This window comes from Melozone crissalis, unplaced genomic scaffold (assembly GCF_028551555.1).
Source record: "Melozone crissalis strain CALT ecotype California unplaced genomic scaffold, PUWL_Pcris_2 ptg000045l_1, whole genome shotgun sequence".
Taxonomy (NCBI): Eukaryota; Metazoa; Chordata; class Aves; order Passeriformes; family Passerellidae; genus Melozone; species Melozone crissalis.
In genome coordinates, this window is record NW_026535823.1 from 22,156,695 (window position 1) to 22,169,907 (window position 13,213).

The window sequence follows — 13,213 nt, forward strand, 5'->3', positions numbered from 1 at the left end:
CACATGCCAGCAGCCACAAGGGCAGGAACATGCCGCCTATCTGATAGGAGCAGTCTCTCTTGGCACTGCGGCCGGCAGCAGGGGGGCTGTGGCCTTGTGGTTTCAGGCACAGGGAAGTGCTGGTGATGGGGTGGGGGGAGCCCCCAGCCAGGCTTCCTGAGCTGCACAGCCACCACTTCCCAGATAAAGGTATCGCCTGGAGGAGCCGCAGCAGCTCCCAGGACACCGGGAAGGGACGAGTGCGGCACGCGTGGCTCCGGCACGCAGGTTGCAGGATGGCAGCCTGCCTGTGCCAGGGCTGGCAGCTCTCACTGCTCCCTGCCATCCTGCTCAGCCTCCGCAGCCCACCGTCAGCCCCTGAGCCAGTGACATCCCAAGGTAGGTCATTGGGGCTATTTTGTCTCCCAAAGGATGGGCCAGAGAGCGGCTAGAATGCCAGGTGTGGGCAGCGAGCAGCCAAAATCTATGGGATTGGGAAGGGGCCATTCCAGGAGGGTGTGCAGGGAGTGTTCAGGGTGAGCAATGGAGCGTGCTTCTCACTTGTGGGACATCCTGAGATGCTTGGAGTAAAGGAATATTCATGCTCTCTGCAAGCAGAGCTTGGCTGCCCATGGGCTGCCCCTGAAGATGGCAGCCTGGTGCTCCCAGTCCTGCTGAGGTAGCACAGGGGCTCCTCACTCATCAGAAGTTCTCAGAGTTATGACGTGATGAGGGTTTGAACAAGACTCAACATCTGATGGCACAGCTCTGCACCACGGGCAATGCAGTGGCACTTCCAGGCTAACCCCAGGGCTCCTGGAGCCTTGCTGTCATGATCTTACTGTCCTGCTGGACATCCTCATCTTAGCTGATCGCTGGCCCCAGCCTGGCACACTGCACCTGCCAGAGCCACTCCCCAACTTTGTCTCATTTCAGAATTAAATAATGCATTCTTTAAGCACCTCTTTAGCCCCTTTAGAACCTTCTGTAACACCATAAAAAACATTAATTGAATAAAACCCTGTTGATCTGCTTGTCTCTCCAGCCCCACCCCAGGTTTCTGGCCAGGATAGACTTGGGAGCACATTTTGAGTCACCCCCCTAGGGGCAGTGGGACGAGGGTCAGGGTTGGACTCTGCCCACAGCCTCTGCAAAAGGGCTCTGTGCCTTGAGCCCTCCGCTGGTTTGGCAGCACTGCCCAAGCATGGCTGGTGGGGGCTGCAGAGCTGGGCAGCTGCCCCTCCTAAGAAATGGGCTGTGCTCAAAGATGCTCTGATAGTCCACAGGACCAGGGTGGGCTCCCACTGATGCCATGGGTCCCTGTGCCACCGAGCTACTGGGACCTGGGCACTTCCTCTCCTGGTGCTCGGAGCTGGGTGAGGCCATGGAGCCTGCATGATGCCTGGGGTGGGGTAATGGGGGAAAAAAGAGAGAAACGGGTGGGGGGGCTGTGGCAGAAATGGGACAATGGGAATGGGGAAGAAGGCAACACAGGTCTGGGAAATGAGGAACAGGGTTGGAGGGGGTCAGGGCAAGAGAAGGGACAGGGTGAGCAGAAGGACACCAAGAAGGTGACAAGAATACTGGGAACTGTGACTTATTCTTTGCCCAGGGTGGGCTCAGCTGGCAGTGTAGAGGTGTGTAGTAGAGAATGGATTTACTCAGCAAATGCAGCAGACATTGGCAGTGGGCTTGTGGGGTCCCAACGCTGGGGGCAACCCCTGGGGAAGGCAGCAAATGCTGGTAGGAAGAGGAGGAGGAAGAAGGCTGGAGCAGGTCACAGGGCAGAGGGAGTGGGGGGAGAAGGGACTGCTGGAGCAATGCTGGGGACAGCAAGACCACCCCTGTGCATCACACATCTGCACCTTGGGGTTGTCCCCCCTTTCACAACAACAAGAGCAGACACCCATATGTCAGCAGAGCTACCTGTGCTTCAGAGAGAGATCCTGCAGGGTGTGATGCTCCAGTTTGTCTGTGTAACGACAGGGAGCACAGCTTACTGAGGGGGACAGCCATGCCCCCAGGGCAGGGGTTTGGGTATCCCCCCTGCTCAGGACCACATGCCCCCACACCAGCCCCCAGGCCCTTTCCCTTTCCCTGGGGTGCTGCTCCTCCTTATCTCACTTCCGTGCACCTTCCGGCATGAGCAGGGCAGGGGTGCTTCCCCCTGATCGCTGGGCCCTGAGCTCCCCCCGCCGACCGCAGGGCTATTTCGGGATGTTTGTTTGTCCTCAAGGACCTCGTGTACTGAGGAGGGGGCGTGGTGGGGCCGGGGGGAGCCCTGCACCAGCCAGGACCCCGGTGCCAGCCAGCAGCCAGCACGGGTGCCGTGTCCCTCCCCAGTGTGCCAAGCTGGTGGAGAGCACCCGTGCCACGGCCATGCCCAGGCTGCCCCGCGTGCCTGAGGTGGAAGCAGGTGAGATGGGGATGGGTTTGTGCCCAGGGGCTCCTTCATGGCCACACTCCTCCCAGACGCTGCACTGCTAGCAGGCGTGTCCGAGGACATCCTCTGTTTCTCCCGCTGCTTCGAGGACCTCACCTGCTTCTGGGACGAGGAGGAGACAACAACTGGGATGTGCCACTTCTACTACTGGTACAGCAGGTAGGAGATGGTGGGGGCACTGCCCAGCCTCCTCCTTGCTGCACAGAGAGCAGCAGTGGCAGTGTGTCACAGCAATCTGGGCCATCCCAGTGGCTCCAAGCTGCAAGGAGAGATGGAGAGCCCACGGAAGCCATACAGCAGCCACCCCACACCCTGCAGCAGGGCTGGGGCCTGGTTGTGCCTTAGTCCCATGGGGACGGTGCCCTGCAGCGGATTATGGCACGGGAAAGCAGCTGGTGACACCGAGGTCTCGGTGCTGTGCCCCACATTGCCTCTCCTCAAGCCTGGCCCGAGGCAGGAGGTGTGAGGTGCTGCAAGATCCCACTCTCCGTTCCTCAGGGATGTGCCCACAGCGTGCGTGGTCTCCATGTGGCCCCGTGGGGCTGGTGGGAAGCGACATGTCTGCGTCTTCCCCAGCCAGGACGTGCGGCTCTTCACCCAGCTCCACCTCCGTGTCCTGGATGCCACCACAAACCACACCAAGTACTGGCGGGAGCTCAGCGTGGACGCCGTGGGTGAGTCCCTTTCACTGGGCAATGCCCTGTGATAACTGGACAGCCCCCAGCTCTGGGTCCCCTGACCTTCTGCCTGCCTGGCAACACCGTGAGTGGTGGAGCCTGGGAAGGGACTTCCATGTGTCCCCCAGCAGGAGCAGGCATTGCCCGGGCTGGGGCTGCTACAGGAGGACAAACACCCTGGCATGTTCTCTGCAGGTCTCATTGCTCCCCCAGGGAACATCACTGCCCGCTGGGCCGGGGCTGCGGGGCAGCTCTGCGTGTCGTGGCAGCCACCACTCACTGACTTCCCCAACTTCTTCCTCTACGAGGTGCAGTGCTGCCCTGCCAGCTCCCCAGGGGTGCCCTGCAACACCACATTGAACCCCGGTGGGCAGCACCCTGGGGACCCCTCTCTGCAGTCAACTGTTAGCACCCACACACCCAGGGCAGCCTCCTCAGCACTGGGACAGGTACGTAGAGGTGTCAGGGATGGGCAGGGGGGTTTGGAGCCTGCAGTTGCTCCTCAGCTTGGCCCCTCTCCTGCAGAGGCTGGTCCAGGCCAACACTTGGATGGTGCTTCGGGACCTGGAGCCAGGGGTGAGGTACCACATCCAGGTGCGCAGCAAGCCCGACGGCACCTCCATGGACGGCGTCTGGGGGCCCTGGTCGCAGGTTCTGGCTGCAGAGACACCCCGCTCCTCGGGTGAGCAGCCATCCCCTCTGCAGGGTGCTGGCAGTACAGCAGGGAGACACCCCTGGGGCTGCAGGGGGTGGGGGTCCTGTTGTAGGCAAGGTGTGACTCCCAAGTTCTGGGGGCCATGGGGAAGCAGCCCCCTCCCTGTCCTGGCTCTCCCTGCCCAGGAGACATCGGGCTGTGCTGCAGTACCCCCGACCTGCGGCACGTGCGCTGCGAGTGGAGCTGGGACCCTGCAGAGCCCCACAGCTCCCACCAGCTCTTCTACCGGCCACCTCCGAGCGGGGCTGGCACAAGGTAAGGGGCATGGCAGGCAAGGTGGCACTCGGGCAGGCACATCCCAGGGACCACTGGTCCTGCTGTGTCCCAATATCCCACACTGAGCCCCTTGCCCATACCCTACTCTGTCCTGTCCTTCCACCACCAATCTCATATCCCCTCACCACATTGCACCTCTAACTACAAGCAGCAGTAGCTTTCCTGGGGAAGAGCAGGAGGAATGCTGGCTGTGGGTATGCTTTGGTGGGACTGACTGGCTCCCCACTCCTCCCACAGGGAAGATGCATGGCAACAGTGCGAGGAGGTGAGCAGGGGGGCACAGGGCACCTATGCCTGCACCTTCCAGCCCAAGGCTGGCAGTGCCATCTCTGTCCTGGTGAATGTCACCAGGACCCGCATGCTGCCCACACTCAGCTACTTCAAGGAACCCTTTTGGCTGCACCAGGCTGGTGAGTCCCAGTGCCACCACAGCCCCTGCCTGGCTCACAGGGGACACAGTGTCCCATGTCCCGTTTCACAGGAGCGACAAATGCCTATCCCCAACACCAACAGTGCTCACAGATGCCCCACAGCTTGTGCAGGCAACAGTGTCGCAGGGCCGGCTGAGCCTGCAGTGGCTGCCGCCCCTGGAGCTGCTGGCAGAGCACCTGGACTACCAGGTCCGCTATGCCACGGAGAACAGCCATGACTGGAAGGTAAGGCCTGCCCAGGATACCCCGAGCAGCGCTGCTGACACACAGCAGGCGCGGGGTCGGGCAAAACGGGACCCGCCCCTTGGTGCCAGCCCACAGCAGCCATGCCTCCAGCTCGGCTCTGCCCCGCAGGTCCTGCAGGTTCCAAGAGCAGCGAGGAAAGAGGTCCTGGACCTGCGGCCAGGCTCCCGCTACCACGCGCAGGTGCGGGCCCAGCCCAGCGGGCCGTGGTACCGGGGCAGCTGGAGCGCCTGGTCCAAACCCGCTGTGGTTGATGCCGTGGCCGATGCGGGTAAGGGACAGGGCTGGCGGCCGCAGGAGCCACACGCCTGACGGCAAGAGGCGGAGAGTGCTGGAAATGGGCTGGCGAGCATGGGGCAGGGGGCTGCGAGGGGCTCAGAGATGGTGGGTCTGGGAAGGGCTACAGTTCTGGCGTTCCTCCTCCGATGCAGGCTGGCTCATCCCCAGTGTTACGGTGGTGCCGCTGCTCTTCTCAGCAGTGCTCCTGGGGCTGCGCTGCACCTTCCCCTCCCTCTACAGGTAAAGGGCTGTGCCGGGGGCAGGCGGGGGGGTCCAGCACCAAGCCTGGGCACCTTGCACGGGGCATTAGGGCACCTCAAGTCTGAGGGTAAATTCGATGCCCCTTCCTCCGTACCCAGCAATGTGAAGCAGAAACTCTGGCCGCCCGTTCCCGACCTGCACCGTGCTCTGGGCAGCTTCCTCCAGGAAAGCAGCAAGCACGGCCAGGTGAGTGGGTGGGCAGGGCGGCTCAGCTGCTCCCGGGGGCAGCTCGAAGGGCAGCCCCTACCTCGTCCACTCCGTGTCCCCCCAGGCCAGCGCCTTCGACAAGCAGCCGTCGGAGGAGGCCGTCCTGCCCTGCCTGCTGGAGGTGCTGCCCGGCCCGCGGCGTGAGGCGGGCCCGCCGCCGGAGCACGGTGGGGGCCGCCTGTCCAGCACCGACATCGCCAACCAGTCCTACCTGCTCATGAGCGGCTGGGAGCCGCGGGCAGCCACGACCGCCCCCACCCCGCCATAAACTCCTGTTCCCCACGAGCCCCCGCCTGGTCCCTCCTTCACCGCCCCGCCCCCGGCCCGGATCGCCCCGCCCCAGCAAGAACGCTCCGCCCTCGTCCCGCCTCCAGTCCCGCCCCCTCCCTTCACGCGCGGAGCGCCCCGCCCCGTTCCGTGGCTCAGCCAATCGCGTTGCGTCGCGCGGCCGTCGCCTGGCAGCGCGCGGCCGTTGGGTTTGAAGCGGCCAACCGCGGCCCCGTAGGCGCGCCGTTTAAAATGCTGCCGAGCGGGAGGGGCGGGCGAGCGGCGGCGGCGGCGCGGCCGAGGTGAGCGTGCCACAGGGCCGGAGAGGCTGTGGTGAGGCGGGCGAGGGGAAGGGAGCATGTCGCTTATCGGAGAGAGCCCCAAAGGACGGCTGGAAGGGGTGTCGGCTGATAGAAAGGACCCCCGAGGAGGGGAGGGAGGGCGTATCTGCTGATGGAAAGCGTTCCGAGGAGCGGTTGGGGAGAGCGGGGGTGTCCGTTGGCGGGGAGGAGCGGCCGGAGCGCTTGCACGGTCCGGTGGTGGGGAGCCCGGCGGGGCCTGTCGGAGTAGGCTCAGCCCGGACGGTGGGCACGGTTAACGCCGCCCGCCCGCCTGCAGGACCATGGCGCAGTTCCTGTTTGAGGCGGACCTGCACGGGCTGCTGAAGCTGGACACGCCGATCCCGAACGCGCCGCCTGCGCGATGGCAGCGCAAGGCCAAGGAGAGCGGCCCCGGGCCCAGCCCAGTCGGCGTGTCGCCCATGAAGCCGGCCAATCGCTCCCACAGCTCCAGTAAGACGCCGTCCAAGACACCCGGTGAGCGCCGGCCACCAGCGGCAGAGGTTGAGTGCGGGAGCCTCGCCCAGGCTGCACGTCTGTAGCCATGGGGCTCTGGGCTCCCTGCCACTCTGCCCTACCGGCTGCTGCTCAGGCAGGAGGAGGTGGGCTGTGCTCCTGACAGCCACCCACCTCCTTGCCAGCGTGAGGGGCAGAGCTCTGAGCCCTGGGGCTGGCGAGCTGCTGATCCCCCAGCTGAGCCTTGCTGGCACAGCTGCATGCTGGGACAAGTGTGGGCGGGACTGTCAGCTGACAGCTTTACATCCTGTGAGCGTTTTTGTATCTTCTCCTTATCTCTGGACTCTGGAATTGTTGCACTAGACCCAAGGAATTGCACCACATAGTCCCTAACCAACTTGGTGGCAAGGAGGAAAATATAAGTTAGTTGTGACTGGGTGGTATGAGATCTCAGAGTCCTACTTGTCTGGCGGGTGTGATGTGGAAGAGTGCTGGGTTTGCTCCCGTGAAAGCTCTAATACAGGCTGTTAAATAGCTGTAAGACAATATTTTCATATGCAAATGCAGGTAAATCTGGATCCAAAATTCAAAGCACTCCCACAAAGCCTGGGGGGGATCGCTACATTCCCAACCGCAGCACTATGCAGATGGAGATGGCAAATTTTCTCCTAACCAAAGAAAATGACCCTGCTGAGGATTCCCCTACCAAGAAGGTGAGCTTGTTGCTAAGTTACAATTACTTCAACAACCACTACTCCTTCCTGCCCCTTTACAGAGCAGTAAACTATAGGTTCTATCGAGTGGACACACGAGACTGACAAGTCCCAGCCATCACTACTTGCAGCTCTGGGCTTCAGGAGCCTAGGATGAGATTGAAGCTGTAGAGACTACCATGGACTCTAAGCCTATGCTGCTTCTGGTAGCAAAATTTAGCTTTTGACTAATGAGATTTTAAAATGTAGCAGGCAACAAAAACACAAAGCTGTAAGCCTATGCAAAGTGAAACTGCTGGTGGTAGCTATTCTAGGACAATGTCTCCACAGGGAACACTTCTGGAATGTTTTACACTGTGTTCTGAAATCTGTTTATGAAGCATTTGGTTGCTTTGTGGCTGTGGCTTTTCCCACTGGCAATGACACTGAATTTGCCATTGTGTGAAAATGTGAGCAGGACGATGTATGAAAGTCTGAGGGAAAACTGCTTTGACCTGCCTCTGTGTGACTGATCCTTGCAGCACAGTCAAACATCTTCAGATTCTAAGAGAAGGGGACTTAGGTCTCTGTTTAAATTGCATTGTGGGAGTTGTTTTAAATGCATTGCACTGAGGGTGATTTGTCTCTGTAGGAGCAACAGAAAGCCTGGGCAGTGAATCTGAATGGTTTTGATGTAGAAGAGGCAAAGATCCTCCGCCTCAGTGGAAAACCACAGAATGCTCCAGAAGGTATGATACAGGGTCTGTGTGAGCTGAATCAGCAGGAGAGATCAGGTCAGGGGAACAGCAACACAGAGGCTCTGTGTGTGGTCACAGGAGAAATCAACTGGTTTCTGAGAGCTGTACAGGCTGGAGTCTCCTTTCTTAAGGTTCCTGAGGTGGAGGGAGGGCATAACAGTTACAGTGAATTTGTTTAGGAAAGTTGTTATGACTGCCAGTTGGTCACCTGTACTGCAGGTTCCAAACCTTCATGAAGTCTGTAAGAGCATCAAACTCTCTGCTGTGCACTTTCTAGCTTAAACTGCAACTAAGTATAATGGGATTCAAAAACCCAAGTGTTTGTTAAATTTGTTTCCATGAATGAGGAAATCGTTGCCCCTGTTCAGCAGTTCATACTGCCAGTGATTTTAGTGCACTGCACACTTGTGTTTCTCTTAGGACTTTATTTTCACTCCAAGGGATTCCTAGTTGGGTGAGCAGCACTCAGCTGGGAGGAAACTAACTCAGGTTAACAAACCTGTTCCTCTGCACACAGGCTATCAGAATAACCTGAAAGTGCTTTATAGTCAGAAAATGACACCTGGATCCAGCAGGAAGACTAGCAGATACATTCCCTCAAACCCAGACCGGATATTGGATGCACCAGAGATCCGCAACGACTACTGTAAGTAGGGTACAGGGTTGAGTGCTGGGCACCCAGAACATTCTGCACTGGATTGCTGTTCCTAGTTCAGTGTAACTGGGCTGTCTCTATTATTTTGTGTACCCAGGCTAGCACAGACCACTTCTGCAGTGTCCCTGTGTGGCCTTACAGGGACAGTGGTCTAGGGCACGGTGTAGGTGCCTTGGAGCAGGGTACATGGCCCCAGCAGCTGGGCACAGTGACACTCAGAAGGCTGCCCCTCACCTATACGTGTGTGTGTGCACATGTGCACCCACACCTGCTGCATCAGCATGGGTGAAGGGCAGGGCTCTCTAGCCAAGCATGGTGTGACCTGCATTGCTCTTTCAAATTGTAGATCTGAATCTCATAGACTGGAGCTCCCAGAACTTCCTGGCAGTGGCTCTGGACAACTCTGTTTATCTGTGGAGTCATGCTACTGGGGAGATTATCCAGCTGCTGCAGATGGAGCATCCAGATGTGTACATTTCATCTGTGTCATGGATTAAAGAAGGAAACTACCTCGCTGTCGGCACAAGTAGTGCTGAGGTTCAGGTGAATGCAAGAGTAAAACTAGAGGTGTTTTCTAGGGATTGACAGAACTGTGGGGCCTTGGAATATAACCTTGGCTGGCAGAGGAAGGATGCCATGCACCTGACTTGTCTTCCCTGGTGTGGGGTGGAACTACCCAGTGTGCAAGGCAGGGTTTGGTTTGGGGGCTTTCTGATAAGTAGCGTTACCTTCTGTGCTATAGTCATGAGATACACAATTTCTCTGTTCCCTTACTGAGAAAGCTGAATGCCAGAGCCTGTGCAGTGAGGTTCCTAGAGCATAAAAACAGGATTGGGTTTCTTCTGAAGAACTTTTTGCTTTGCCTCTCTAGCTATGGGACATTCAGCAGCAGAAACGTCTCCGAAACATGACCAGCCATTGTGCCCGTGTGGGAACCCTCAGCTGGAACAGCTACATCCTCTCCAGGTAAAGCAGTGGGTCAAGGGCAGTTTCCAGTTGTTGCAAACTCCTATCCCTCAATCTATGTGTGGCATGGGTTAGGGATGGCAGAGAGAAGTTTGTCCTGGCTTGGGATTCTTACTCAGCCTTATCTGTTTGGGCTCTGAGGAGAAGGCCTCTTTCCTGTATTGCAATTTGTGCTGAAGTTGTAAAGAGCTTGTGTGGGTGTTTCACTCACACCAACAGACCTGTGTTGCTGGTAACACAGTCTTGCAACAACAAAAATGGATTTGGGTGAAAACGTGCAGCCTGACCCTGCAAGCCTTCTCTTCTCTCTGCAGTGGGGCACGGAACGGGCACATCCATCACCATGATGTCAGAGTGGCTGAACATCACGTGGCCACCCTTGCTGGCCACACACAGGAGGTGTGTGGACTCAAATGGTCTTTAGATGGGCGCTACCTGGCCAGTGGCGGCAACGACAATCTGGTGAACGTCTGGCCATGCACCCAAGGTGGGGGTGGAGACTTTGCTCCCATACAGACCTTCACTCAGCACCAGGGTGCTGTCAAGGTGAGCACAGAGCTGCCACGGGCAGATATGTGTGTGCAAGGCAGGCATGCAGCCCTGGCTGGGTGCAAGTTGCCTCTTGTATGTTTTAAAATGAACTCTCCTCTCTCAGGCTGTGGCGTGGTGCCCGTGGCAGACGAATGTTCTAGCCACTGGAGGGGGCACTAGTGACAGACATATCCGCATCTGGAACGTCTGTTCTGGTGCCTGCCTCAGTACCGTCGATACCCATTCCCAGGTGAGATATGAACATCAGCTTGGACACAAACATCTTCTGGCAGCACACCTACACAGACCTGCTGGCTCCTCAGGCCCAGAGGCATGGGGAAGGAGGGGATCATGCTCACCTCTGAGTAGTGAGCATCAGCACAAGCCCCCTGTCTCACCTGTGTCACTGCCTCTTTGCAGGTCTGTTCTATCTTATGGTCGACTAACTACAAGGAGCTGATTTCAGGCCATGGATTTGCACAAAATCAGCTAGTTATATGGAAATATCCAACAATGGCCAAGGTTGCAGAGCTGCAAGGTAGGTGGACAGGGCCTGGGTGGGAGAGGGGGGGCTGTTAGAGGTTGAAGACAGCTGCACTCCTTGGTTTGAGCCTGCAGCATCAACTGATACAGGACAGTATCTGGGGCCATGCTGCTAGGAGTAAAGCATGCCCACGGGCTGTGGAAGAGATACCATTGCTCCAAGTGTATGCTTGGGGTCTGAAATCACGCTGCCACAGCCAGTGGGGGGACAGCTATGCAAGCTGGCAGGGCTCATGGGAGCATACAGGAGTAAATGTGCATGTGCTGATCAGCTCAGCCCTGATTGCACACTCCTCCTCCTCAGGCCATACTGCTAGAATCCTCAACCTGACCATGAGCCCGGATGGTACAACAGTGGCATCAGCAGCTGCTGATGAAACGCTGCGGCTCTGGCACTGTTTCGAGATGGACCCCATCAAGAAGAAGGAGAAAGAGAAAGCAAACTGTGCCAAAAGCAGTATTATTCACCAGAGCATCCGCTGACAGCATGGGATTGTTGTGGGGAGGGGTATATTTTTGGTTTAAATGTTGTACAGTATTTTAAATGTTAATAAACTGCTTGACTTTTCCTTAATGGAGTCTGATGGAAGAAAAAGCCATGGCTCCTAAACCCAAGTCCTTCTCCCCGAGGCTGGGGATCTGGGCAAGGAGTGGAGACCTAGGTCTTAAGGGCCAGTTTACAGGCCCCTGAGCTTAGCACAGCCTAGAAGAAGGATGCTGTGCAAGGGCTGTACTTCTGTTTCTGTCCTAGTGGAGACAGATATGTCACCTGCCCCATCTAGGTGCTGACTACAAGCACAGCGGTTCCACCACGGGCTCAGCTGAAAGCACAGCATGGCTGTGGCCTCAGTTAGTGTTGTCCTGGCCTGTCTCACCACCACAGGGACCTTACTGTGGCTCTGCAGGCACATCTCAGTTTGTCTTGTTAGCTACAGGCAGCCATCACTGCCTGCTTATGGTGCTGGAGTAGAATAGCTTTTGGAAAAAAAAGGAGGGGGGGAAACATAGAGCAACAGCTGTAATCACCCCAAAGGCTGGAAAGGGGCTGGCACTGGCATAAAGCCTGATGCAAAACAAAAGGTAACTGACACTGCCCCAGCCAGCCTGGATGTCATGCAAGAGCCACGCAAAGCACCACCAACCCTGTGCTCAGCCTTCAGTCACGTATTCTTCCAACAACTCTGATCTCCCTTCCCCTCCTGCTGACAGGAAGCCCTGGTGCCTCACTGAGGCTTCATGCAGGGGAGCAGGCACCAGGGCTCAGCTCACATTTATTGGAGCTTGACTCCCCTACACTTGGAAAAATGCCTTTTTTCCAGGCTGAACTGTGCTGGAGCAAGTTGCAGGAATCATATTTGAGCCCTTACCTGACCAACAACCAGCTCAGCCATGCTGCTTTGCACGGTGGAGCCACAGTGTCTGAGGTTGTGGGGCTGCACCAGACCCATCATGCCTGTCCTTCAGCTGCACCAGCATTGCCAGGGGCTGCTGGGGACACTGCACAGCTGATAAGCACCTTGGCCTGTACAAAGCAGCTCCACCAAGCCTGTGCCTCCCATCAGCCCTCAGTGATTAACTGAGGGTGGATTATTAACTGTTTTCACCTTTCCCTCAGCACAGTACCACACTGTGCCTAGCACCAGCTCTGCCTCCTGAGTCTTGCAGCAGCAGGAACCTTCAAAGGTTCCAACTTGTGATCTGCCAAGGCCAGCGAGTGTGTAACCACACCCACCAGAGCACATCCCCCCCCCCCCCCGCCAAAGCTGATATGGGGGACACAGTCTCAAAAAACAACTGAGCCAGCACCTTCCCAGCAGTGCTGCTGGTGCATCCCCATCAGGCTACTTGGGGACACAAATCCTCGGGCCACAGCTGTCTCTAAAGGGGAAGCAGGCAGGAACCCAGATGCAAGGCTGGGCTCTTCCACAGAGCTGTGCTGCTGCTGTAGGAGCCCTGCCCCACACCCCTGCACTTGGTGCTGGGAGTTAGCACAGACTTGCCCTGTAGGGCCACAGCTGATTAGGCCTTCCCTGGTCCCTGACCTGGAAGGAAAGCTTTATATGCCAAAAAGTTGCTGTCATTTTTTCAGTCCCATGTAAAAGCAGCTCAGCTTTCTCACAGACTCTTTCTTTCTCCTTAGCACATGCCCCACACCCAGATGCTGTGCATTACACAGCCCTTAGAGGACATCTGAGCATTACTAGAGGGTAATGATACTGCAGGGTCTTTGACCCCATGCTGGTCTCTTACAGTCCTGGAGTGAGGAGGAGCTGAGGAAGGAAGTGGGCACTGATCCAGCAGGCCCAGTAAACACAGCCCTATAAGGTGTGAATTCAGTTCACAGCATGACAGCATATTAATTACCAAGTGCCATGGCCAGCCCATAGAAGAGCACAGCTAACAGGAACAATTGGAGGAAGGGAGAGCAGAGCACATGCAGGGAACAGCCCATTCTAAAATACCAAGCATAAGTAGTTTAAAGCATTGTTACTATTT

The 13,213-nt window shown here is 57.4% G+C and overlaps 2 protein-coding genes across 2 annotated transcripts; both read left to right on the forward strand.

Moving 5' to 3' along the window:
- Window positions 1–275: 275 nt before the first annotated feature.
- MPL (MPL proto-oncogene, thrombopoietin receptor) lies at window positions 276–5,779 on the forward strand. The gene is made up of 12 exons (XM_054285498.1): window positions 276–378; window positions 2,452–2,581; window positions 2,921–3,096; window positions 3,295–3,548; window positions 3,625–3,781; window positions 3,940–4,069; window positions 4,328–4,500; window positions 4,604–4,746; window positions 4,876–5,035; window positions 5,196–5,283; window positions 5,403–5,490; window positions 5,576–5,779. Exons 1-12 carry the CDS (start codon window positions 276–278, stop codon window positions 5,777–5,779), a joined length of 1,806 nt encoding a protein of 601 aa, XP_054141473.1.
- Window positions 5,780–6,396: 617 nt separating this feature from the next.
- Window positions 6,397–11,200, forward strand: CDC20 (cell division cycle 20). Its single transcript, XM_054286100.1, has 10 exons — window positions 6,397–6,593; window positions 7,140–7,285; window positions 7,917–8,013; window positions 8,540–8,668; window positions 9,024–9,220; window positions 9,549–9,643; window positions 9,958–10,189; window positions 10,299–10,424; window positions 10,595–10,712; window positions 11,022–11,200. The coding sequence occupies exons 1-10, from the start codon at window positions 6,401–6,403 to the stop codon at window positions 11,198–11,200; spliced, it is 1,512 nt and encodes a 503-aa protein (XP_054142075.1). The 5' UTR covers window positions 6,397–6,400.
- Window positions 11,201–13,213: the final 2,013 nt, after the last annotated feature.